We start from the raw sequence: 24,480 nt of genomic DNA, 5'->3' as shown, positions 1-24,480 counted from the left end.
TTGCCGGGAGTTTCTTCTCTTATTTGCAGGTTATTCCTTGGCAGTTTGATGACGGTTGATGAGCTGGAATTTTAAACAAGTGTGGGGATTAAGCATTACCGCATTCGTTCGTTAGTGATATCTTGATAGAGAGCCCTGGAGTTTTAAGCTTGCGTTCGAATAGGAGGGCGAGGAACATGATTCACCGCACACTTGCATGATCACATATACTAGGGGAGTCTGTTCCACTTTATTTTTTTTTATGTTTAGTTTTGTCTTTTCCTTGTCTCACATTGAGGACAATGTGAAATTTAAGTGTGGGGATGGGGAACTGACGTTTTCATTTTTAAGAAAAATAAAAGAATATTGAAAAAAAAACTTGAAAAAAAAGTTTTAAAGAAAAAAAATGTCCCTTTAAAATTGTTTTTGTTCTACGTTAAACAGGAAATGATATAATTACCGTTGTGTTAACGAACTATCGGAATTTTGAAAAAAAACAATAATAATAAAAGAAGAGATGGTTTGCATATCTGATTTGGGATGTGTCGGTAGGCCCAACTAGCTTTGATAGTCCTCTTAAGCTGTTTTTATATATAATAATTTGAAAAATGGTGAAATCGAATTTCGATGCTTAGGGATGATTACCATAATCTGAAAACTTTGAGATGGTAAGAATTAAATGCACTTGAAACAGCACATCACCACATGTCCAACTTTTTACGAGGTTAGAAATAGTTATATATTTTAGGGTGATATAAAAGATTGAAAAAAAAGAAGAAGAAAAAGAAAAAAAAAGTATGTTTTGAAAGTTTGTTATGTATTGTATTATCCAAAGTTGTTCAAGACAAGCAAAATTCTTATGAAGAAATTTATGTATTGTAAAATGCCAAATGAGCATTGTTTAAAGTTAGAAAAAGAGGTCAATGATGCACATACTAGACGAGATTTAGAGTTTACGTGTTACCTTGGGAATGGTGACTCTGATGATACACTATTGGGGCTCGAAGGTTCTTAGTCAATAAATATGAAATTAGGAATTTATAGGACACAGTCCAATAATATTTAGGAATAGTTCGTACGACCTCCACATGACCATTCATCTATCCAAATTTCACCGAGTGCATCTAATTAGTACCATCAACGAGTTATTGGCTTATAGTGATTTGTCGAACCAGTTTGCTTCGACTCTAGTTTTTTTATCTCTCTTTGTCTAAGATGGGGTATGTGTAGCCTTAATTTTCGAACTTAAAATGTTTAATGCAAAAGGTGGGCTTGATTGGTTGGTGGCTGGGTTTAAGTGGACAACAATATCGGCAATCACGGTCAATATGTCAGGCTGTTTCATGTGTTTTGAAAATGATAATAATCTGATAGTTTGTTGTTTTTCACTTGGTTATGATCCTGTGTAGATTATTTTTTCAGGGACGAAAAAGACTTAAGTGTGAGGATGTTTGATGTGTTGTAAAACACACTTACTTTCCTTATCGTTTTATCATGTTTTAATTGCTTTTTAGTTCAATTATTAAGAGTTATAGCTTGTTTTTGCTTGATTTTACAAAGATGGATTGATTACTTGTAGGTTTTGAGTTTTAATGGAAAAAAGAGTAAAGTTTGAAGACTCTAGGGACCTTTTTGAGCAAATTTGAAGACTATAACTCAAAGCCCGACCCAACCCACAAGTTAGAAGCCTATCTTGCATATTATATCAAGCAAAATAAAAAAAAAACAAAAAACCCTAACTCTAGGGCAGATTGCGATCGCAATCAACAAGAAAAGAAACAAAAAACAAAAAATCTAAGTGGTGGTGAAGTTTTGGTCAGCAAGAGAGATTTGTGGGCTGTTTCCTAAACACACACAAATTTGGTTTGTGGGGCTGGTAATTCACGTGGGCAGCACTAGTTGATTGAAAAAGTCTCTTAACATCCACATATAGTTCGGTCGGCAATTCAGCAAGGAAAGAAGAGAGAAAAAATCTTTTTTGTGGCTTTGTGGTGGCTAGGAGAAGAAGGAGATCACTGAGGGAAACTTGGTACAACAGCTAGGGACCATCTACATTAAGAAACTCAGCCCTAATCTTAAGTATTAATCTCATAAACTTTGGTCTTTTGTTCAAGATTCATAACTAGTTGTTTTGATCTTTTAACTTGGATTGTTTTGCATTTGAATTAAAGATTGAGTTGCCATTGATTATCATTGATCATTGAATGAGTTTAATTATGTTTTGGTTGAGTTATATGATGTTTAAATTAAGAGTTTGCTGCTGTCCAAATTATATGTTAGGCTAAATTAGTTAGTTCTACCAAGGTTAGATGAATATTGTTAGGTTTTAGTAAGTAGATTGGATTGTTGATGATCATGACTTGAATTGTTAATGTAAAGTTTGGTTTAATATTGAATTAGGTTGTGTTTAGTGGCTGTGTTTTGATTAATTATACTCAATTACCTCTTGCTTTGATTGATTGAATCGGTTTTAGTTGATTTTAGCTTGTTTAAACTCTTTACTTTTTGTTTAGAGATTGTTTGCGGGGTGTACAACCGTAGGGTTTATTCGGGTATGTTAATTAGTTAAAATCAGCGGGTAGCCACCTTCTTAGAGACCGAGAGGTGATAGGAAGTAGGTTCGTCTCATAACTTCTACTTGTTAGGATTAGGATCACGCGAGAGCGGGTTCGGTTCTTGTCGGGTTTGGGTTTGTGAGCGACTAGTTGACCTAGTTTAAGTTAAACTGAATTGTTCCTCTATCCTTGGTTGCGTAGTATTCGTCTCCATCAGGGTAGTGTGTCGGTGAGACCGAGAGGAGAGTCGACATTAGAGCACTTTAGCAATTCGTTACCCGGTTTTGTTCTTAAAATCAATTAAGTGTAGGTTAGGGTTTGTTAGTGAGACCGAGAGGTAATCTAGCTTTCTTGAGTGAACCTTAGTTGTGTCATCCTTAGGAACCGGTGTCGTGAGATTCTACAATCCATTAGCTTACTATACCTTCAATAGGATTCTTACCTAGGTAGACATTTTTTCCCATTGATAAATCGTATTTTCAAAGTTTCGTCTAGTTTTCTCAATTTAAGTCTTTTAAATTAAAGTAAGTTAGATTAAATAGTTAATAATATAAAAATCATTTAAAAAATATTATTCTTAGGTGAGTCTTATTTAGCGTTAAGTATTAAATACGTTTTCAGGTGTCCTTGTGTTCGACACTCGGACTTCCTTAGGTCTATACTATTAGTGATCGGTACACTTGCCGGTTTCGTGTGGATTCATTAGGATTTTCGTTTAATAAATTTAAAGCTTAGTTGTGAGAGCATCATTATACACACATCAATTGTCATGAATATAATATTTTTCACGCTTAGATTCATGTCTACAAGAATGTAAATCTTGCCCTTGGTATTCAGGATGGTAATATTAGTTTTTATTAACTTTTGTTTAATTTAATGTAGGTTCGCTCAGTTTGGTGGAGGCGTGCAGCAGTTCCACTTTTCCTCTTGTAGGTTATGACGTGTTCTAGTGAAGTTGACATTCATTTGATCAATAGGTAATTCCCATTTTAGATTCTACTTAACTGTTACCTCATGAAGTTACAAATTTGTTTCAAGTTTAAGAAAGTGTGAGGGATTCATTTTAATAATTTTTTACTATACTGGTTTGACTCAGGTTTTCCTATTGAATTGTGCAGTTCAACAGCCATCAGTCCGGTCAACTGAAAAAGGTCAATACTGTCCATTGTCTATTTTCTTGTGTTTGAGGAACACGAGTAGCAGTTTGTTGGTTCAAATGAACCTCACTATAAATGGTTTGTTTTTGAAATATTTGTATTTTAAGCTTTGAGGTTTGTAACGATTTTATGATGTCATGTTTTTGTTTTAAGTTTATTGAATGAGGAATGTGGAGAAGACTAATATATGTATTTGTCATTGATTGGTATGCAGCTAAATTTGACACTTTTTTTCGGGTGACATTCTTTATTCTTACCTGAACTATTGTCACACCCCGGCTTAGGGCCTAGGCGTATGACCAATAGTTGGTATCTGTTTTGTAAATACATCAGAGTTGCGGTTTATTTTAGCGGAAAACTTGGTTGAATAAAATATTAATTTGTTTAAAAACTTCTCGGATAATAAATACCCAATTGTTTGATTTATTAATCATGTTTAAATCTTGTTATAATATTTTAATAATTTAAAACTGAGCCATCATTACCTTGCGAGTATCTAACTCCATGAATGTCTTGCTACCTGTACTAATCTGTTTCCCTGAAATGTGGGGAAAAATACGTCAGCTAAATGCTGGTGAACACGTATGACTCTATAAAACATTTGAATGACATTACAATATAAATATAGTTTTCTCTACAAGCTCAGCAGAAGCATTTCTACTTCTGGTCTATGTACCACAGCCCTACACACACAATTGTTTCCGAGCCACGTAGCCCTTACTGGGAGACTAGTTATGACCATTAGCCCGCGGCCACGTAGACTTGGAATGATTTAGGCTGAACGGTTATGTTAGGATCCAGACATATGTGTATTCGGTCTGAGTTGATTTTATTTTCTACTTTGTATTATAATGTTTTAGAGATTACTCAATCTCATGTAGACATTTGATTGACTCATTAAGACAAACACCCGTTCATCTTATCGAGTATAAATATGTTTTGACTGATTAAAAAGGTTAACGTATTCACGTTATAAAAGGTTTGAACGTATTCACCTGTGATTGACTGTTCTGAATGATATGGTGATCTCGTTTGAAACCTTGACTGTGAATGATTGACTGATTGATTGATTGATGATTGACCTATTATAAAATAGGTTTATATAAATATCCAGATCGTCTCTTGATCCGGCTATAGACCTTTAGTCTGGTTTAAATAGCTTTAAACCTTGATTGATCATTTGTTTGAATAAAATATTTAGACCCGTAATCTTTCTGTTTATTTACCAAATCATATGATGAGTTTCTTCTTCATGAAGAAACATCTATAATTTGTTTCTTCTTCAAGAATAAACATTCATTGACTGCTATGCATGTAAAATCTTATGTTTCTTACACATGAAGAAACAATGTTTTAACTATATTCTTTGTATACGAATGTTATGTTTCTTAATCATGAAGAAACTATATTTCCTGATGAATGTAAAACTGATGTTTCTTTGTTGTAAAGAAACACTATTATAATCCTTTGTATGTTTAAAGCTTATGTAACATTATTATGATCAAGGTTTGGGCTATACCCCTGACTATGGTCTAAGCCATATAATAATAATACCATAATGACTTAGGTCAGAACCCTTACCTTACACGGGTATTCGAAGTTAGATACCTAAGTTTGTACGAGCAGCACTTCTACTCTATGTCGCATACTGGTGCTTAGATTGTCAGAACTTCGGGGCTTAGCACGAACTTCGAGGTTGGGACGCAAAACGAGGCAACATATGGTGGCCGTCGTGATGTGCACGTACTTCGAGATAGAATGTCGGGTTATTTTCGGGTGGCACGCACTTCGAGGTACCGTCGGTATGTGGCACGAATTACGAGGTAACGATTGTCGGGTCGGAGCACGAAAACCGAGGTAAAGAGAGAGTGATTTCTAGAGAGAGAAAGTTTGGTGTAAGAATGAATGAGCCGTGACCCCTCCCTTTTATAGCTGATTTTGTAACCCATCGCGGTACGTGATGAGTCTTGGTGATCCCGTCGCGTATCGCTGCGCCGCAATTCCTCCGCCGCCATACCACATGCTGCCACGTGTCCGCTGACTCACCAAGGTCCATCGTGATACGTGATGACCTGAGTTCTGGGCTCGTCGCGTAGCGCGATGGGTCCCTGAACTCAAATTTTCACTTTTAGTCCTTTTGTCTTTGATAGCTTGTCACTTCTAGGCCTAACTCCCATTGTCCAAAAATACTAAGGCGGTGCGAAGTGCAAAGTGCGCCATCAAAGCGCCACATTGCGCCCATCACCCTTCGCCCGAGCCCGTGCGCGTCGGGTGCTTCGCACCCTCCGCTAGGACCACTGGGTGCATGCTAGGCATATAAGAATATTATAATGGAAACTCTCTTACTTATAAAGAGCTTCCATTTCTTTACCACTTTCCATGTGGGATGTGTTTTAATTTCCTTATTTATATCCATGTGGAATGCTTTCACTTTCTTACATCCTTCCATGTGGGATGGAATTTCCTTATTCCATATATTTACCATAAGATAACTTTATTTCCTTATAGAATGATCTTGTTTTCTTTATTTAAATTTTCCCAACACTTATTTTAAGGAATAATTTTGATCCTTTAACTTTACTTAGTTGTCAAATTGGGACCAAAATTTTGGAGATATTACAACTATAGTTCCTCTTGATACAATACAGTGTATAATACCACGTGAATAATTGTAGGAAGTTCTTTTTGTTATATCATGCAAGTCATTGTTTTAGATGGGTATGATGACTGTAGAAAGTTCTTTTAGGATGGTGAAATGACTTTGAACAACATCAAGGTAACAATGTTTACTTTTTTGTATTAGAAACTATAAAATTCATGTTCTAATCGGCTTACATTTTTCCTTTTGTTAATTGTGGTTTGGTGAAAGTTTTTTTAATACAACATCAAGCCTTTCTACAAGTCTGATCTAATCTTATAAATGGTTAGCAGAGGATTTATTCTATAATGTTTTGATGAATAGGTGCACATTTGATTAGTTTTGGGATTTGAAAACCGGTTTTCGAAATGGATTTTGAAACCGAATTGGGTGAAAGTTGTTCCAATCCGATTAGATGGATATATAAGCATTCATGTAGATGGATATTGTGAAATCAAACTAAAAAATATCAACAGAAATATAATCATAAATTTGAAATACCTATAACATGTATGGTGCAACAAGCAATGGTTGGGATGGTCTTGTAGATGGATATTGTGAATTGTTTTCTTTATTTTCTTTTATTATTATTACTACAACTTTGGTTACGTAGTTGTTTGATTGATTTGCTTGATCCGACTTTAATTAGTTTCTATATTCATAAACATGAATATCTTATTTTCTCTAATTATGCAAGTGATATAAAAAGCACGTAATTGGAAGTTTATGAATTAAAGTTTTAAAATTTCTCTAATCATTTTACTATGTACTTTAATTATTTGTAACTTTATATGTTTCAAAATTATGTTGCCGTTTGAGAATGAGTTGCAATTATAAATCATGTCGTTTGAATAAACTATTCAAACTTATGTTCGACATTTGAGAATGATTTGCCAAGATAAATCATAAACTTTTTCATTGGTCATAATTTGTTTTTAATGTTAATTACCTACATGTAAAACTTTATCTAAGTAAAAAAAAATAATTAAAAAAATCCTACATGAAGCTATCAAAAAACTTTTAATTAGTATTGCCCAAATACATAATCTAATATTCAAATGTATAATCAGATTGACTTCCTTGACGAATTTTTTAATTTCCACCCGTATAACATACGGGTCAATAACCTAGTTTACTCCTATAATAACTCTGAAGATTAATATCCCTACAAATTGAGCTTGATAATCCTCAGAACCGTGATTTCCAGAATCCTCATTTTTTTTACAATATTTTATTATCTTTGAAGGTGTCATCATTACTAAGGTTAGTATTATTTTATTCAATAATAACTTACTACAAAATTGATTTCTCACATGTACGGCTTAACTACAACTATTTACAGGTAGCTTCCACAATATAATGTAGGTGTTTAAGATATTTGTGTATGAAAACCTACATAAATACACCCGTGTATGAAACTTATATGTTATGTAGGATGTTGTGATTATTGTGGAGTACATATATTGGTTTTAAGTATTGTGTGGGAGTATTACTTGTTGAGTAAGGTAGTAACTATGTAGTTGTAAGAATTGTTATCGGTTGTATAGGTAGTAACTATGAAACTCATTTTTTTTATGTAGGTTCATTTATGTATGGATGGTTATTGTGTGTAGGGATTGTTATCGTGTGTGGGTTCATTTGTATACAGTTGTGTAGGGATTGCTTTCATATGTAGGTTCATTTGTTTTCGTTGTGTAAGGATTGTTATCGTGTGTAGGTTCATGTGTATGTAGTTGTGTAGGGATTTTATTTTGAAACTTATCTCTACAAGCTAAACTAAACCCGGAGGCTAAACCGAAATATTTTTTTTGAAACAGGGGCTGCTAGATTTTATTTTTATTTTTTGATATTTTTACTTTTTTTTTTGTTTATCTAAATTTCTCTTAATTAATTTTCGATTTTTTCGAAGAGTTTTTTGTTGTTGGATCGGGGATGCTAGATGTAAGGCCCCGTTACCGGTGCCTTACATTGGACGTTCATAAACGCAGTTCTAAATATCAGAGTTAATTAAAATTTCCGTAGATTAATATAAAATCAACCATTCGTTACAAATATCCATAATTTGTCTTTTAAAACATAACGTAAATTTTATAACATTCAAAACATCATGACAATCTTCAGATGCCAGCCTCTTCAATCCTGCCATGCATCCATCTCAAACCAACTGTCTCAATCTGTTAACCTGTGTGCATACTAAAAGTCAGCTACGCTGAGTGAGTTCTAGGTAATCACATAACTTACTTTACATACACATATACATGCCCGAATGTACACATTACATACATAACATGTTCTTCATTCACCCATACACATTCATAGCTAACCTTACATTATAAAGGGCATTTCACCCTACATACCTCGGATATTATTAGGGTCTGGTACCCTCCATCCTCGGATATTATTAGGGTCCGGTACCCTCCATCCTCGGATATTATTAGGGTCCGGTCTCCTTCATCCTCGGATATTATCATGGTCCGGTACCCTCCATCCTCGGATATTATTAGTGTCCGGTTACCCTTCCTTCCATACCTCCATACCATACTTTCTATATACATAATTGTAAGTTTCATACGTACATACATCATTCATTCTTCATCTGCAACATATTTATATCATCAAACCATTACCTGGCAGTACATGCAATATCCGAAGATCGTTCACGTACCGACAAGAGATCATTCATACATTTCACATAATACATATATGGCATACACTTATCACTTAGGATAAGTGTATTAACTAATCACATCGAGTATGCACACAGCCCCGAAAACATAATAAGGAATGGGGCTAGAAACTCACCTGAATGCGGTTACGTTCACCGTTTATAGTTATTCCTTTATTGAGCTAAGCAAGACTAATTATACAACAATTACACGTATCAATTTAACTATCACTACCCTTATCGCGTTTCTAGTTTAATTATTACCCCCAACGAACGGGGGTCCGAGGGCAGCGCCCCTGGCAGCGGGGTCCAAGGGTCAGAGCCCATGGCTGGGGTTAAGCTTGGAAAAATTTTTAATTCGCGAAAAATTTTATTTCCATTAACTGTCTTAACACATTTTTCTTTAGAATTTTAAATTATTATTTAATTCGCTAACTCATTCTCTATAACGAATTAATCCTAATTCGTTAACTAATTCGTTATCTTTTGTGATCTGGTTCGTTTACCGATTCGTCATCTGATCAGCATCTGATTCGTCATCTAAATTTGTTATCTGAACATCATGTGATTCGTTATTCTGATTCGTTAGCTGCTTCGTTATTCTGTTTCATCCTTGTAACATAGCGAATGGCGAGTAATGAACTAACTGGTTCGTTATCTAAATATAACGAATTGGCTATTTTGATTCGTTATCTGCACATAGCGAATTGGTGCGTGACGAATCACCTGATTCATTAGTTTAAGGCTCAGTCTTATCGAGACTTTGACTCATGGGTCAATGTCAAAATCGCCAAGAACACCAATTGGTCAACGTATTTTAGATCTGCAATTAAACCTTCGTTTCTTAACTAAACATCACGATTATGGTATCAATGGATTCGGAATTATAGCGCCTACAAACCCTAACCATTCAATCATCCAAATGTTCGTGTTTATAGGGTGCGATTTATACCTTTGTAAACCCGGTTCATAAATCAAACGATTAACCCATCAATTGTTAACGAATTTTAGTGAGGTTTGTTGCTTTGGATTCGTTTTTACCATAGAACCTAAACAAACAAGTTCACGTCATAAACGTACCTTAAACGAGTCGAACTACGAACATGGTCAAGTCTTGATGTTGGTTTGTTCGTCACGACGATCTAGCACCAACGGGTTTAGGTTTCCACCTTCGGATCTTGGCTCGGGATCTAGGATGGTGTTTGTGTGTGTTTAGATGGTGTAGGCTATGGTGTAGAGATGGATAAAAATGTAAAGGTTTAGGGTTTAAGTGGTATTTATACTCCCTTAAGCCCATGGACCTAAGGGTCATTCCACCTCTTAGTCCATCTTTTTAGGTTCAAGCTCACATTCTATCAGTTTATTTATTTAACCAGTAAATGACACACTATAAAATAAACGAAATTTATTTTATTAATTCTTAATGAAAGTAGGATGTTACACTAGATAAACATTTTGGGTTTTTTTTATTGTTTTATATTTTTTTTAAATTAGTTTTTTTTTTATTATTTTAAGGTTATTTTTCTCTTAAAAAATTATGTGATGTAGATGATTGAGAGTGCATCATAAGGATGTGAAGAATTGATCTTGTAAGGCCCCGTTACTGGTAGCCCTATTTTGGTGTTGGATTTACTCATAAACGTAATTCTACAAATCAGAGTTAATTAAAACTTTACGCGGAATATAAAACTTCAACCATAATATCTTACATAACCTTCAAATCTTGTCTTATAAAGGATTCATAGTCATTTAAAACAAAACATAATCTTAAAACATCACAACATTTCTTCGAGATGCCAGTATCTTCGATTCCATGCCATGTGTGTTCAATCACGCGAGCTGCCTCAGCCTATTTGCCTGTGTGCATACTAAAAGTCAGCTACGCTGAGTGAGTTCTAGTTAATCACATAACTTACTTTACATACACATATACGTGCCCGTAGGTACGCATTACATACTTAACCTGTCCATCATTCTTTTATACACACACATAACTAACCTTACGTTATAAAGAGCATTCGCCCTACATACCTCGGATATTATTTGGGTCCGGTACCCTCCATCCTCGGATATTATTAGGGTCCGGTCACCCTTCATCCTCGGATATTATTAGGGTCCGGTACCCTCCATCCTCGAATATTATTAGGGTCCGGTCACTCTTCATCCTCGGATATTATTAGGGTCCGGTCACCCTTCATCCTCGGATATTATTAGGGTCCGGTCACCCTTCATCCTTGGATATTATTAGGGTCCGGTACCTTTTCTTCCATACCTTTATAACATACTTTTCTATATACATAATCGTAAGTTTCGTACGTACATACATCAATCATTCTTCATCTTACATCATACATATAACATCAACCATTTCCTGACAGTACATGCAATTCTGAAGATCGTTCATGTACCGGACAAGAAATCATTCATACATTTCACATAATACAGATATGGCATACACTTATCACTTAGGATAAGTGTATTAACTAATCACATCGAGTATGCACACAACCCCGAAAACATAACAAGAAATGGGGCTAGAAACTCACATGAAGTCGGTTATGTTCACCGTTAATAGTTATTCCTTTCTTCAGTTGGGCACGGCTAACTGTATAATAATTATATGCATCAATTAATTATCACTACTCATCTCGCGTTTCTAGTCTAATTATAACCCTCAACGAACGGGGGTCCGGGGGCAGTGCCCCTGGCAGCGGGGTCTAGGGGCGGCAGCCCCTAGCAGGGTCCAAGGGGCAGAGCCCCTGGCTGGGGTCGAGCTGCCAAGTCAGCTTGGAAAAATTTTATTTCCATTAACTGTCGTAACACATTTTCCATTAGGATTTTAAATTATTATTTAATTCGTTAACTCAAAGTTCAAGGGCTTATTTGTAATTATTCATTCTTTTCTAAGTCAAGGGACCATTTTGTCATTTAAGTAAACTTCTAGTTCGCTACTGGGTTCTTTAACGAATTGGTTTGTCATAACGAATTGGACCCTCTTAACGAATTGGTTTGTCATAACGAATTGGACCTTATGACGAATTGGCCCCTTTAACGAACTGGACCTCATAGCGAACTGAACCTTTATAACTAACTGGACCCTTAACGAATCAGTCCACATAGCGAATTAGTCCAGGTAACGAATTGGACCTTCTAATTCGTTATCTCCTTAACGAATGACTATAACGAAATGGGGGTCAATTCGTTATCTTTTCCTTAACGAATCTGGACGCGAACTAAGGCTAGTTCGCTATGCTTTCTTTAGCGAATCACTAAGCGAATCACCCCTGGTTCGTTAACGAATCAGGGTTAGGGTTTGTCAGAGAATGTCAGAAACATTCTCTGACATCCTTAAAATACCCAGACGCCTTTCCGGCGCCGCCGTGCCGGAAAACCGGGTGGTGGCCGGAAAAACGTGTTTCAGCACCGTTTTCGCCGTTTTTCGTCCCGTTTGATCCAGATCTGAACTAGGGTGATCCCTAAGCTCATCTTAGGTTCGGTTTATACCCGATTCCATCCGAATCTCATGACTTAAACGGTTTAACGGTGTCGGCTCGTCGTTTCGCGATTATATCTAACGGCTTAAGCTCATACAACATCATATTATCATTACCTCGGGTTGAGATCGATTCCTCTTTCTCGTTTCGGCTAGATAAGGAGAGAACTAGAGAGAGATCTTAAGTGTGTGTTTTGGTGGTGTATGGAATATGTGTAGAATGAGGAATTAAGTGGTGATTATGGTTTATATATTTATGGATCATGGGCTTAAGCCCATGGTCTTTCCTTCTTTCTTTCATAACCCAAGTCCATGACCATATCCATTTAACCCAACACTAGCCCAACTCGTATTCTATTTATCTAAACCGATAACGACCCGCTATAAAATAGACAAAATTTATTTTATTATTATAACCAAAAGTAGGATGTTACAGATCAAGGGTTGGGAAGAGAGTTTCACACTTTTTTGAAGTTCTCTAATGAACTCACCCTATAATATATATATATATATATATATATGTGTGTGTGTGTGTGTGTGTGTGTGTGTGTTTGTGTGTGTATAAAAGGTTATTCTAAAAATAAGTAGTTTCCCAGAAAGATTAAGAATAAATCATAGTCATTGGATCATGTTAATCAATAGTGAGGTTTAAAATTACCATAAACATACATAGTTTTCTAGAATTATTCTTTCACCATTATAACAAACTTAGTTTCCTAGAAAGGTTCTTTCACCATAATTTGTAATGACACATGTCAAAAATCTATCGGTTCTTACCATCCTAGTAAACTCATTATTTTTATATGAACCTTTATATATATATATATATATACATATATATTCTAATGTATAAATTTTAAGAATCGTTTATGATGTTTATGTGGATATCTTTGTGCATAACGCTTTTCTTGATTAGGATATAAGCGGCTCGTGCTGATAACGTGTTATGATGTAACAAGAATTAACACAAGATTAGTGCTAAAACTTAAGAACTTTAGAAAATTTGGCAAAGAGAGAAAGTAGTGAAATGTATCACTTATAAATGTAATGTATGAGGTGCATTTTCTCTTTTACATCGAACTAGTATTTATAGTACAAAAGATTAAATTTTTCTCTAGACATAATTAACTATTTAATGGAAATATAGTATGGTGCATTATCAATAAGTTTGACAAAGAGCTTATCCACTTGCTTGGTAGATTTAAATTGTAAATCTTGATCTTAAAAGATAGATATTCATAACAAAATCTAACTATCTATATAATCGCCTACCATAAAATCATAGGTGTTGCTCTCAGGTTGTTCCTCCCATTCTCTCGAGCCACCAGATTGTTTGATTTATAAATGGAGGTTTCTCATGCATTTGACCCGAATTCGCGGGTATGAGTCTCATCAAACCCGGATAGTCTTTAAGTGGTTTATAACATATCATTTATTTGTAAAACTATTTTATAAGCAAACAATAATTTTCACGGGTCATGGGTCTCACCAAACCCGGATAACCCTTAAACGGGTTATAACATCTCATTTATTTGTGAAATAACCTCTTAATTATTATAGAATAATTTTCACGGATTATGTGTCTTACCAAACTCTAATAGCCCTCAAATGGGTTATAAGATCTCATTTATTGATAAACACTTTCATTATCAAACCATAATTTAATTTATCTACTTTACATGTTCTTCGTTGCTGGTATATCATCTCCATCGTCGGTCAATTACATCAACACCTCTTTTTTCATTAGACATATATTTGTGTTCATGTTTGTACATTTTAAAAAATCAACATGCTCGTGTTCATTTATGTTTGTTCGTTAAAAATCTAAAAACTTAAACATCTCAACTGATAAAACCCAAACGTTAAAATATAATAACAAACTAATATATGTGTATTAAATTAAAACAAAACTACGTTAAAAAATAAAATAATCATCATAAAATAGCAAAACGATTAAAAACAAAACTTTAAATAAACTCCCGTAACACGGAATGATCAAACTAGTGGTATATATAATGTCAATATAAAGAATTATATTAATATTTAAAGATAAGGACATCCAAATTAGTGAATTTTTTTACAATTTTAAATTTTATAATATACCTTGATGTTTAAAAAGTAATTTGAGATTAGTTCCTTAAAAATTTTATTTTCGGTATACTAAAAAAATTAAATTTTTAAAATTAGGTATACACAATTACAATTATTTAAAAAAAATGTTAATTACTTTGAAATAAAATGTAAAAAATATATTATGTGTTGTGTTAATAATAATGGGTTCTATAACGTGTCTGATTAAGATTAATAAACAGACATTTTAAAATTTGAAAACTATTTAGATAAAAAAATGTACGTTTTGATTATTTAGTTATGCAAAAGTTATATAATTAATTTGCAGGATAATTATGAATTATTTTCTAGGGTGCAGTTACTGTATAATAATTGCTTAACGTACGATAGGTACGCGAGACGTTCAAAGGCAAAAACTAAAACGCTCAAAGGCAAAAATACTAAAACGCTCCACCAAAAACCTAAAACGCTCAAAAACAGTTTTCGTGAAAGAAAAGTGAAAAATTGATCGATTAACGATCCAAAACTGTTTATTTCGATGAACCAATGATTAGTTGGATATGTATTGACGATTTCGAGATCGTGTGATGTGATATCGTGAATCGATTTTATGAATATAAGTATTCTTGTACCTAATGTACGTTAAGCAATTATTGTATTCAATCTTTTCTCTTATTCTCTAATATGGCTTTTTATTTTTATCTTGATATGTTGTTAAATTATGAGGGTTAAGTTACTAAGTTAAGAATTTGATAAGTAAATTAAAAAAATATATATTTAATTAACAGAAAGTTTTTTAGTAGGATTGAGTTCAGAAAGTTGTGCATAGTAACATATCGACCAATAAGAATCGAAACTTTGTTTTTAGTAGAATTGAGTATGCTATCCAAAAGGGGGGTGTGGCGCAGCTTGTTGCCCGCTTATCTACCACTTCATTGTAAATCGTTTGGATGTTTCTATGATATTAAAAACTCGATGAAAAAATAAAAAAAAGATATTAACAGTTACTAAGTTAAAATGTACTCAAAAAATGAATAATAATAAATTTATAACATATATGAGGGTTAATGTAAGAGTGACAAAAGACAAAACATGTAGTTAGTAGTATATTTTTTGTAAGATGAAAATGAATACATAGTAACTTTTTTAATATGGGGTCGCACATCTCATGGCCCAATTATAAAATTATGTCATACTCTCTCTCATACTCATCGTGCTCGTGGATATCATATGTTCATGCTCTTACGTAAATAAAAAAACACGTGTTAACAAGCCATTAACCCGATCTTAAAACACATCTAAGAAGCCGTCTTTAATTTACGTTTCAATATTTTCTAAAACTATATAACTTGAAAATTACTATTTGTTACAATTCTCTATCATTAAAATACTTATTCAGTTTAATAAATAGAAACAAGTTCATTAATTAAAAAGATATCACCTGATATCATATAATCATATTACAAATTTCAAAAAGATCATATATATACAATCATATTAGAAAACAAAATAAAATAATAATATTTAATAATTCAATAATTATAATAACTTGTAAATAAAATACTGTTTATTTAGAAAGATATCGTCTATATCAAACACATGAAATAACATATGATTATATTTCAATATAATAATAATAATAATAATAATAATACTATGTTATGCTGGTAAGTGGGGTCAGTACACCAGACAGAGACCATTTCCCCTTCCGACCACTCTCACAGTCTCCGACGTGTCACCGGCGATCTCAACCCTCCGATGGCCGCTAACTCAATTCCAGACGACTCAAACCCCGAGTCACCTCCGATTCACTCCGAGTCAACTCAGTCCTCACCTCCTCCTAAACCCGCCAAATCCGCCGGAATTCGAGTCATCGGAAGGCGAATCTACGATTCAAAGAATGGGAAAACATGTCACCAGGTAATAATAATAATTATTATTGTTATTATTTCATGCAATGCCAATGTGTGTGTTTTCCGGTGACGATCGGTTGATTATTTGAATCAGAACTGAAATTGAATTTGTGGGTATTGTTAATTAGTGTCGACAGAAGACATTGGACTTTGTGGCGACGTGTACCAATCAAAGTGGAAATAATAAGAAGTGTCCGCTCAATGTGTGTAGAGCTTGTCTAATGAACAGGTCAATTTGCTGCTTTGTTTTGCCCTAATTCACGCCCGTCTTCGAGATTTCGGATACCCGTAAAGAAATTAAAAAAATACCCTTTTTCTAAAATATTTTTATAAATTAATATGTATTTAAAAAAAATATTATTGTATATATAACATTTTAGAAAAGTTTCGGGCCACCGCGACGGCGGCCGAGCCTTGTTTCCCCTCCCAGACGGCCGTGCGCTAGTTTTAGATTTTGGGAATTTGGTGCTTTGTTTTGCCCTGATTCAGACCCGTCTTCGAGATTTCGGATACCCGTAAAAAAGTAAAAGGACCCTTTTTTTATAAGTTAATATAAACTTGTTTAAAAATTATTATTATATATAATTTTTTTAAAAATTTCGGGCCACCGTGACGGCGGTCGAGCCTTGTATCCCCTCCGAGACGGTCCTGCGTTAATTTTAGAATTTGGGGATTAGGGTTTGTGGTTTGTTGATTTTGTTTGGTGAATTGAATTAGGTATGGGGAGAATGCTGAGGAAGCTGCAGCTTCTGGTGATTGGATTTGCCCTAGGTGCAGAGGCAAGTGCAATTGCAGCTTCTGCATGTAAGTGTATGATCATCATATATTATTATTTTTATTTTCATTAAGATCTAATCCACCCAAAAAGAAAAACAAACTGTCATTTTGACTTTGGTCAAAGACTGAAAGTTTTGGTGTAAAGTTTGAGTTTTTGAAGATGTTTTTTTTAAATGTGAATCTATATTATTTGTACTATCGTTGTGATATGTTGGTAACAAGATTCATACCAATTTTGTATTCAAGAAGTACTCTGTTGACATAAAAGTTAAACCATAGTTCTTGTTTTGTAAAGATTTTCAAGTTTTTGAAAAGTTTAACTATATAGTGAAAAGGCGGTTATGCTACTTTAAAGTTTGAAGAGTTTTAAAACTGGTGGTGTTGTAGGAAGAAGAAAGGATGCATTCCAACGGGGTCGCTTACTCGTATTGCAATACAAAACGGGTATAAGTCGGTTTCCAATCTTTTAAATATGGAGGGATCAGCCATGACCGAAGTAAAGTATGGTGCTCGTAAAAAGAGAAGTGCTGATGATGAGGTCCCCCCTCCCCCCTCAACACACACAAAAGTAAATAAACACGCGCACACATGTACGGAGTCTTAATAATTAGAAGGTCTTACTTGATTATGTGAAACTGGACTTGCAGGAGACTGGAGATGAACCCGAAATGAAACTGATGAAAGAAGATGGTGAAAGTGAGGTAAAACAAAAGTTAACATTTTCATAACTCATAAAAATGTAATCTTAGGTTATTTTATCGATGCCAAACCTAAAGCATATGATTATCTTATATCCAGTCATTTGTAATTCAGACTTCCAAATGCTTCTAATACTACATGATATGATTTATGGGAATATATGAAATTTAATGATCATGTATAAACTTTATCTAAATGTTTCTCAGAGTTGCCAGGAGGAGAAAAGCACAGTTGAGGACACGAGTGAAGATCATGATGTGGAGCTTCAACTACCACCGGGTACAGAGTTGACCAATCTTGCAGGTGTTGACCTGCCTCCAGGAGATATCGGACATGCTTTGCAGTTATTAGAATTCTGTGAAGCATTTGGAGAAGTAAGTTTGAGTGTTTTAATTTTCATATTTGGAAAGTATATGGACACTTTTGCATGGAAAGTATAACGGTCGCATGACACGACAAACATCAAACTTTGTCGTATCTGTTAACCGTTGATCTTGTTTGGTTATCTAAATTTACCGTTTTGACCTCACTGCATATTCCCTCCTTTGTTTTTTTTTTTGTTGCATTTTAGGTTCTCCAGTTAAATACCGGAGAGTCTGAAATTCTACTAAGCGAACTGGCTTCCGAAAACGCGCATAAAACACAAGAATCGTTAATCGTTCAGTTCCATACCAGATTACTCTCTTTGATAGAAGAAAATTTAGGGAGAAGGTATGTGTTTTTATCTAAGTGTTTGATAAGTTTATAACAATTTTCTAGTCACTTAATGAAACACGTAACGTGTGCTTAAATATCATGCAGATATTCTGAAAACTCATGGGTGGAAGCTTTTAAAGAGTGTATCTCTGAATCTCAGCATCCATCAAAAGATTCCCTCTTGGAGTGTTTTAATTTGCAGCCTAATGGTTACGATGAATTAAGTTTTTCAAAAAAACTTCGGCTTTTGAACTTTTTGTGTGATGAATCTCTTGGCACAGTGTAAAGTCAATTTTTGTGTTTTATATTTTCAAAATTTAAAATTTCTTGCTTTATGTTTTGATTAAATCTGGTTAGTTTGTTTTTCTACTGTAGAAGACTGAGATTGTGGATTGAGGAGAAAAATGTGGAAGAAAAGAAGGTGGCGAAAGAGAGGCTGATTGCTAATAGAGAGAAGGTATTTTTGAGGCCTGCAAATTATTTAAATTTATTGTTTTTTGTTTCAATAAATGGTCATTTATTGTGAATATAAATTAGGAAAAAGATATTAGAAAGAAAGTACATGATGAGGTGGTAAAAGCTATAGCATCACGGAACGGAATCCAGCTTTCCATTTCTGAACATAATGATATTATTTCAAAACTGAAGGCCGAAAGCGCTCAAATTCTTGCAAATTCCATGGAAATGAGAGGTTAGTAGGATCTTTAGCCACATATAATAATAGTTATATTATGTATCTCATTCTGTACTTCAGGGTTCAGGGTTTGTATCTATAACTCATTGATTTGTTTTGCAATTTTAGATGTAGCGCGTGAATCATATGTAGTTAGATCACAGCCCATTCTTCTGGACAAAAATGGCTGCAAACTCTGGAAATTGCGAAGCCATTATGAGAAGCTCGGCATATTACTTCAAGGTACATGTCAGCTTCCATTTATACAACTCGAATCATGCATTTGAAGTTACATGTTTGTAATTTTGTGTTATCAAATCTGCAGATTCTTGTTATGAGGATGTGACTACTTCTGATGAAAAATGGTTTGCTTACAATGATCAAGAAAAGGCATTAGTTGACGAGTATATTACTAATTCAAGGTAATATTTTTTTTTTTATTTTAATGGGAACATCCAAGAAAATATAAGTAGATTTTACCCTTTTGCTTGTTTATGAAATCCCGGATCACAAATCTTGATCTGTTACTAAAATTGCTCAAAAAGGATCGATTTTTGTTTCAAAGTGAAACATTACTAGTGTAACATTTAACATCCATGAAAAAAGATCATTTTTTATTTTGTGGCTATGAGAACTCGTAAGGGAAAACTCACGGGGCTCACCAGGACCGGTTAACGTAATCAGAAATCTTGAAAGCTACTTAATTTGGTCTAAAAGATCCGATCTTTTTTAGCTCTTTGCGAGTTAAGAAGAACATGCAAGCTTTAAATTCAGCAAAACAATAACTTGTCTTTTGTTTTGTGTTCAAGGAGCATCGGAAAATGATTGGAGGAGTCTTTGTGTTGTTTTTTCGTTCTACAACAAATGTTCTGTTCTGTTCTGTTCTGTTCTGTTGTGGTGGCGATGAAGTTGATAGAAAATGGATGTTTAGATGCAAAGTAGGCATGTTATTATACAACTTCAGTAGTTAGGCAACTTGTCAAATTGTGAGACTAAAAGGCTTTGGAATATTTAAGTCTTGGTTTGTTATGTATTTCCTTCCCTTTTGGTGACCATTATATATCTAAGTAGATTGGATTTTTCATTTTTATGATAGTTAATAATGCTATATATTATAATCTAATATATATTTTTAAAAAGTTAAATTATAAGGATTGACATGACATCTATCCTTTTTTGAAGTGTTTGGAGCATTCCCTTGGCAACTTTGGCCTTAAGGATGAATGTAGGTCTCATCTTCAAATTATTCTTTTAACAAATAAATAGTTTTTGATTTTTTTAATGTGTTATTAATTATTTGCATTATTTTAAAACTAATAGTTTGTTAAAATCTTAAATATATATAAACGAAAGCTCCCTAAATTATCTCAAGTCACCAGATTGTTTTATTCTTAAATGAAGGCTTTTCATGCATTTGACCCGAATTCATGGATATGAGTCTCACCAAACTCATATCGTCCTTAAACGGGTTATAACATCTCATTATATTAAAAATTAATCTTATCAAATTTTTAATATGAAAATTCATAGGGATATATACTAAAAATTAATATCCATTTTTTTAAAAAAAGATATTATTTATTTTAAGAAACATTTTTGTAGTAAAAAAAATAAATGAGCGGGTCATGGGTCTCACTAAACCCAAATAGCTTTTAAACCGAGTATAACATCTCATTTATTTATAAAACCTTTTTATCATCAAATCCTAAATATATTATTAACTTTCTTACAATAAATAAAATTAAAATTCAAAAAAAAATATATAAATATTATAAACGAATAATGTAAAACAACATATGAGGATGTAAATAAATTACAACTTATCTTGCGCGGAAAAAAAGGAAAATGAAAGAAAATAAAAACTATAGAACTAAGAATCTAAATCTTAAATATATACAAACGAAACATTTAAAAGCTCTCTGGTTGTTTTCTTACATTCTCTCAAGCCAACATATTGTTTTGTTTGTAAATGAAGACTTCTCATGCATTTGACCAAATTCACTAAACGGTTATAACATCTCAATACATTAAAAATTAATCTCACCAAATATTTAATATGAAAATCCATAAAATATGGATATACTAAAAATCAATATCCAATTTTTTTAAGAAAAAGATATTATTTATATTAAGAAACAAATTTTGTAGTAAAAAAATAAAAAAAATAAGTGGGGCATGAGTCTCAAACTCATAACTTTTAAATGAGTTATAACATCTCATTTATTTATGAAACTCTTTCATCATTAAACCTTAAGTAAATTATTAACTTTGTTAAAATAAAAAAAATTAAAACTAAAAAAAATATAAATATTAGATACGAAAAAGAAACACAACCCCCGTAATACAGGGATAAAAACTAGTAATCGATATATCGTTAAAAATTAATATATTTTGAGGCAACTCAAGGTATTGTATTATTATTTTGAGCCTTTGGGTCTGTATTGAGAGGCTCGAGAGTTTACATTTTACAAGTTACATCTAGGGCTGTAAACGAACTGATCGAACATGAACAAGGCCTTGTTCATGTTCATTCGTTAAGAAAATATTGTGTTCACGAACACAAACGAACAAAAATAAAATCGGTAGAGGCGAGAGAATAATACCGATGTATTCATCAATGTGAATATTGAAAGCCCATAAATGAATCGAATGAACACGAACGATGGCATATTCGTGTTCGTTCATTTAACTTTGTAATTAATCGAACAAATATTTATGTTCATGTGCGTTTATTTAAAAATGGACATTTGTGTTCATTTATGTTCGTTTGTTTATAATCTAAACAAACATAACTACACAAAGATAAACGAACATAGATAAACATATACGAACCAATGTGAATGAACACAAACAAACATAAACAAACTTAAATCTGAAAACACATAAATGAACACAAATTAACAAATATAAAACCTTTAAGCAGATGACATATCTAGATAATATTTAATTATTTTCTATTAATACATAAACATAAACGAACGTTCATGAACATAAATGAACAAACGGAACATTTGTTCATGTTCGTTCATTTAGTTAAACGAACACAAATTTTGTGTTCATGTTCATTCGTTTATTAAATAAATGAACATAAATGAACTTCCCGCCGAACGGTTCACGAACAGTTCACTGAACGTTCGGTTCGTTTACAGGCCTAGTTACATCCACAGTTTTGTTTCTAGAAGCTTGGAATAAGTTTATAAAAAATTATTCTTGTAAGAGTTTGACCATCTAACTTTGAAGCAACATCTGACATGCGTGAGGCTATAAATTCTCTGTGTCTATTTTGTTTAGCACAATTCTATTTATTTTCAAGAATACTCGAGCTGAATCATGTTCTAAACAAGGGTTTTACGGTCCGGTTATATTTGTTTTGATGAAAATTCTAGGCTAAACTGCTAACTACTATTTCGAAAATGACAAGCCAAACCAGTCGATTTTAGTGGTTTGGAGGCTTGATTGTTCGATTTTGTCTCTGTAGAAACCCCACTTGAACCAGTGTTTAGATTGAATGAGTTAAGGTGTTTTAGTGTGTGTGTGTGTGGTTCTCTGGGATGACTTTAGTAAGAAATGGCCGATATGATCAAACAAAGCTCTAAGAATATATATTCCTTATTCTTATTCCAACATGGTCTGTTACAAATAAGTGTGTAACATATATATAGGATCTCCATGGAATCCTTTCCTTTGACCATTAAACCTAGGGTTCTCCCTTTTGTCCACTGGTTCTTTCTCTCACTCTTGACTTCTGCTGGGTGCTTGCTATTGTCTGCTGGACCCTTCCTTTGCTTCAGGAATATGTCAGCTTCAGTCTTCAGTGTTGTCCAGGGTAATAGAGACAGCTCAGTCGTTGACCACAGTCTTTGTCTTGGTGTGCATTGGGTATCCCTGGACTGGATCTTTTGTCTTGGGCTCGTCTGTCTTGATGGTGTCTTTTGGGCTTTATTGGGCCAAATCTGGGGTAGTCTCTTCAAGTCCCCCAGTCTATTATTCTTGTTATTTATGACAAGGATAATGGACTTAGTCCAAGCCCGTCTTTCATTTCCTCCCCAGTACTCCCTTTCTTCTCCTCCTCCTGGAGCTGTAGATAGCCTCCTTTTATCCGCTGGATATTGTCTCGCCTCCTGGAGTATGCGTGCCTTGGGACCTCCCCCAAGTCAGGTGCCCTGTAACTTTTGACCCCTTTGACTTGGTCTTTTATCTTATTATACCTTTGTCCTTGGGCCTCTTTTCTTGGGCTAGGTATCATGTTCTTCACTTTATGGGTTGTAACCCAGCTCAAGGAGCCCAATTCCCAGGTAGGCTCTTCAAGTCTCCTCAGTCCATTGTGCTCGTTATTTATGACGAGTATAATGGACTTAAAATGTGACAACCGCCAAAGTTAGACTAATCTGGAAATTATCTTAAAATGTCCCAGTAGAAACCGAAACCAGTACTACATCCTAAATTTCGGGACGAAATTTCTAAAAGGATGGGTGAATGTGACAACCGCAAAAGACTAGACTAATCTGGTAATTATCTTAACCGTAATCGCGTAATTATTAGTAAAATAAATACATAGGAATAATATTTTTAGCTAAAGTTTTTTATTTTAGTTGAGTTTTAAAATATGGAACCCGAAAAAGTTAAATTTTGTCGTGTAGCTGACACGATACAGATTGACACCGGGTAACGACACCAAACGAATAAATTCATAAACGTGTCAAGATGACCTCAAAAACTAAAATTTTATGTAAGGATATTAGAGATAGTATATAAACTTAATTTTAGAATGTTCGAATCGCAAAAATTAGAAAATAAGTAACCGAAAGCCAGTAGAGGACACCGTAAGGACATTAAGTTTCTCAGAAAATTATGTTTTTAGGCAAACAATGACTGTAATCTAATTTCTCTCAAAGTCTGATAAAAATTATTAGAAACGGAAGTCGTTTGGCTAGATAAATTACGAGATACGTTAAATCTTAACACCCAGATAATACCATAAGCCTTTATAATTACCCAACTCTCCCACTCCCTCACCCCTCTCTCGGCCGCCACTTACACACACAACCCAACCCACCTCCCAAACCCACCAATGATAAATTTACATGTATGTATGCAATGTTTGATGAATGACTTGGAAGCTTCAAATTTGTCCACCTACACACTCTATACCATACAACACATCA

The 24,480-nt window shown here is 33.8% G+C and overlaps 1 protein-coding gene across 1 annotated transcript; it reads left to right on the top strand.

The window, feature by feature from the left end:
* Positions 1-16,245: 16,245 nt before the first annotated feature.
* Positions 16,246-20,355, top strand: LOC143615850 (uncharacterized). The gene is made up of 13 exons (XM_077088860.1): positions 16,246-16,477; positions 16,599-16,699; positions 17,188-17,274; positions 17,635-17,785; positions 17,895-17,948; positions 18,153-18,320; positions 18,518-18,657; positions 18,748-18,924; positions 19,018-19,099; positions 19,180-19,333; positions 19,445-19,558; positions 19,641-19,737; positions 20,125-20,355. Exons 1-13 carry the CDS (start codon positions 16,316-16,318, stop codon positions 20,138-20,140), a joined length of 1,503 nt encoding a protein of 500 aa, XP_076944975.1. The 5' UTR covers positions 16,246-16,315; the 3' UTR covers positions 20,141-20,355.
* Positions 20,356-24,480: the final 4,125 nt, after the last annotated feature.

This window comes from Bidens hawaiensis, unplaced genomic scaffold (assembly GCF_021521415.1).
Source record: "Bidens hawaiensis isolate Kalapana, Puna unplaced genomic scaffold, B.hawaiensis_p1.1 tig00044695_1, whole genome shotgun sequence".
NCBI classification, from domain to species: domain Eukaryota; kingdom Viridiplantae; phylum Streptophyta; class Magnoliopsida; order Asterales; family Asteraceae; genus Bidens; species Bidens hawaiensis.
This window is presented reverse-complemented; position numbering and strand designations above follow the sequence as displayed.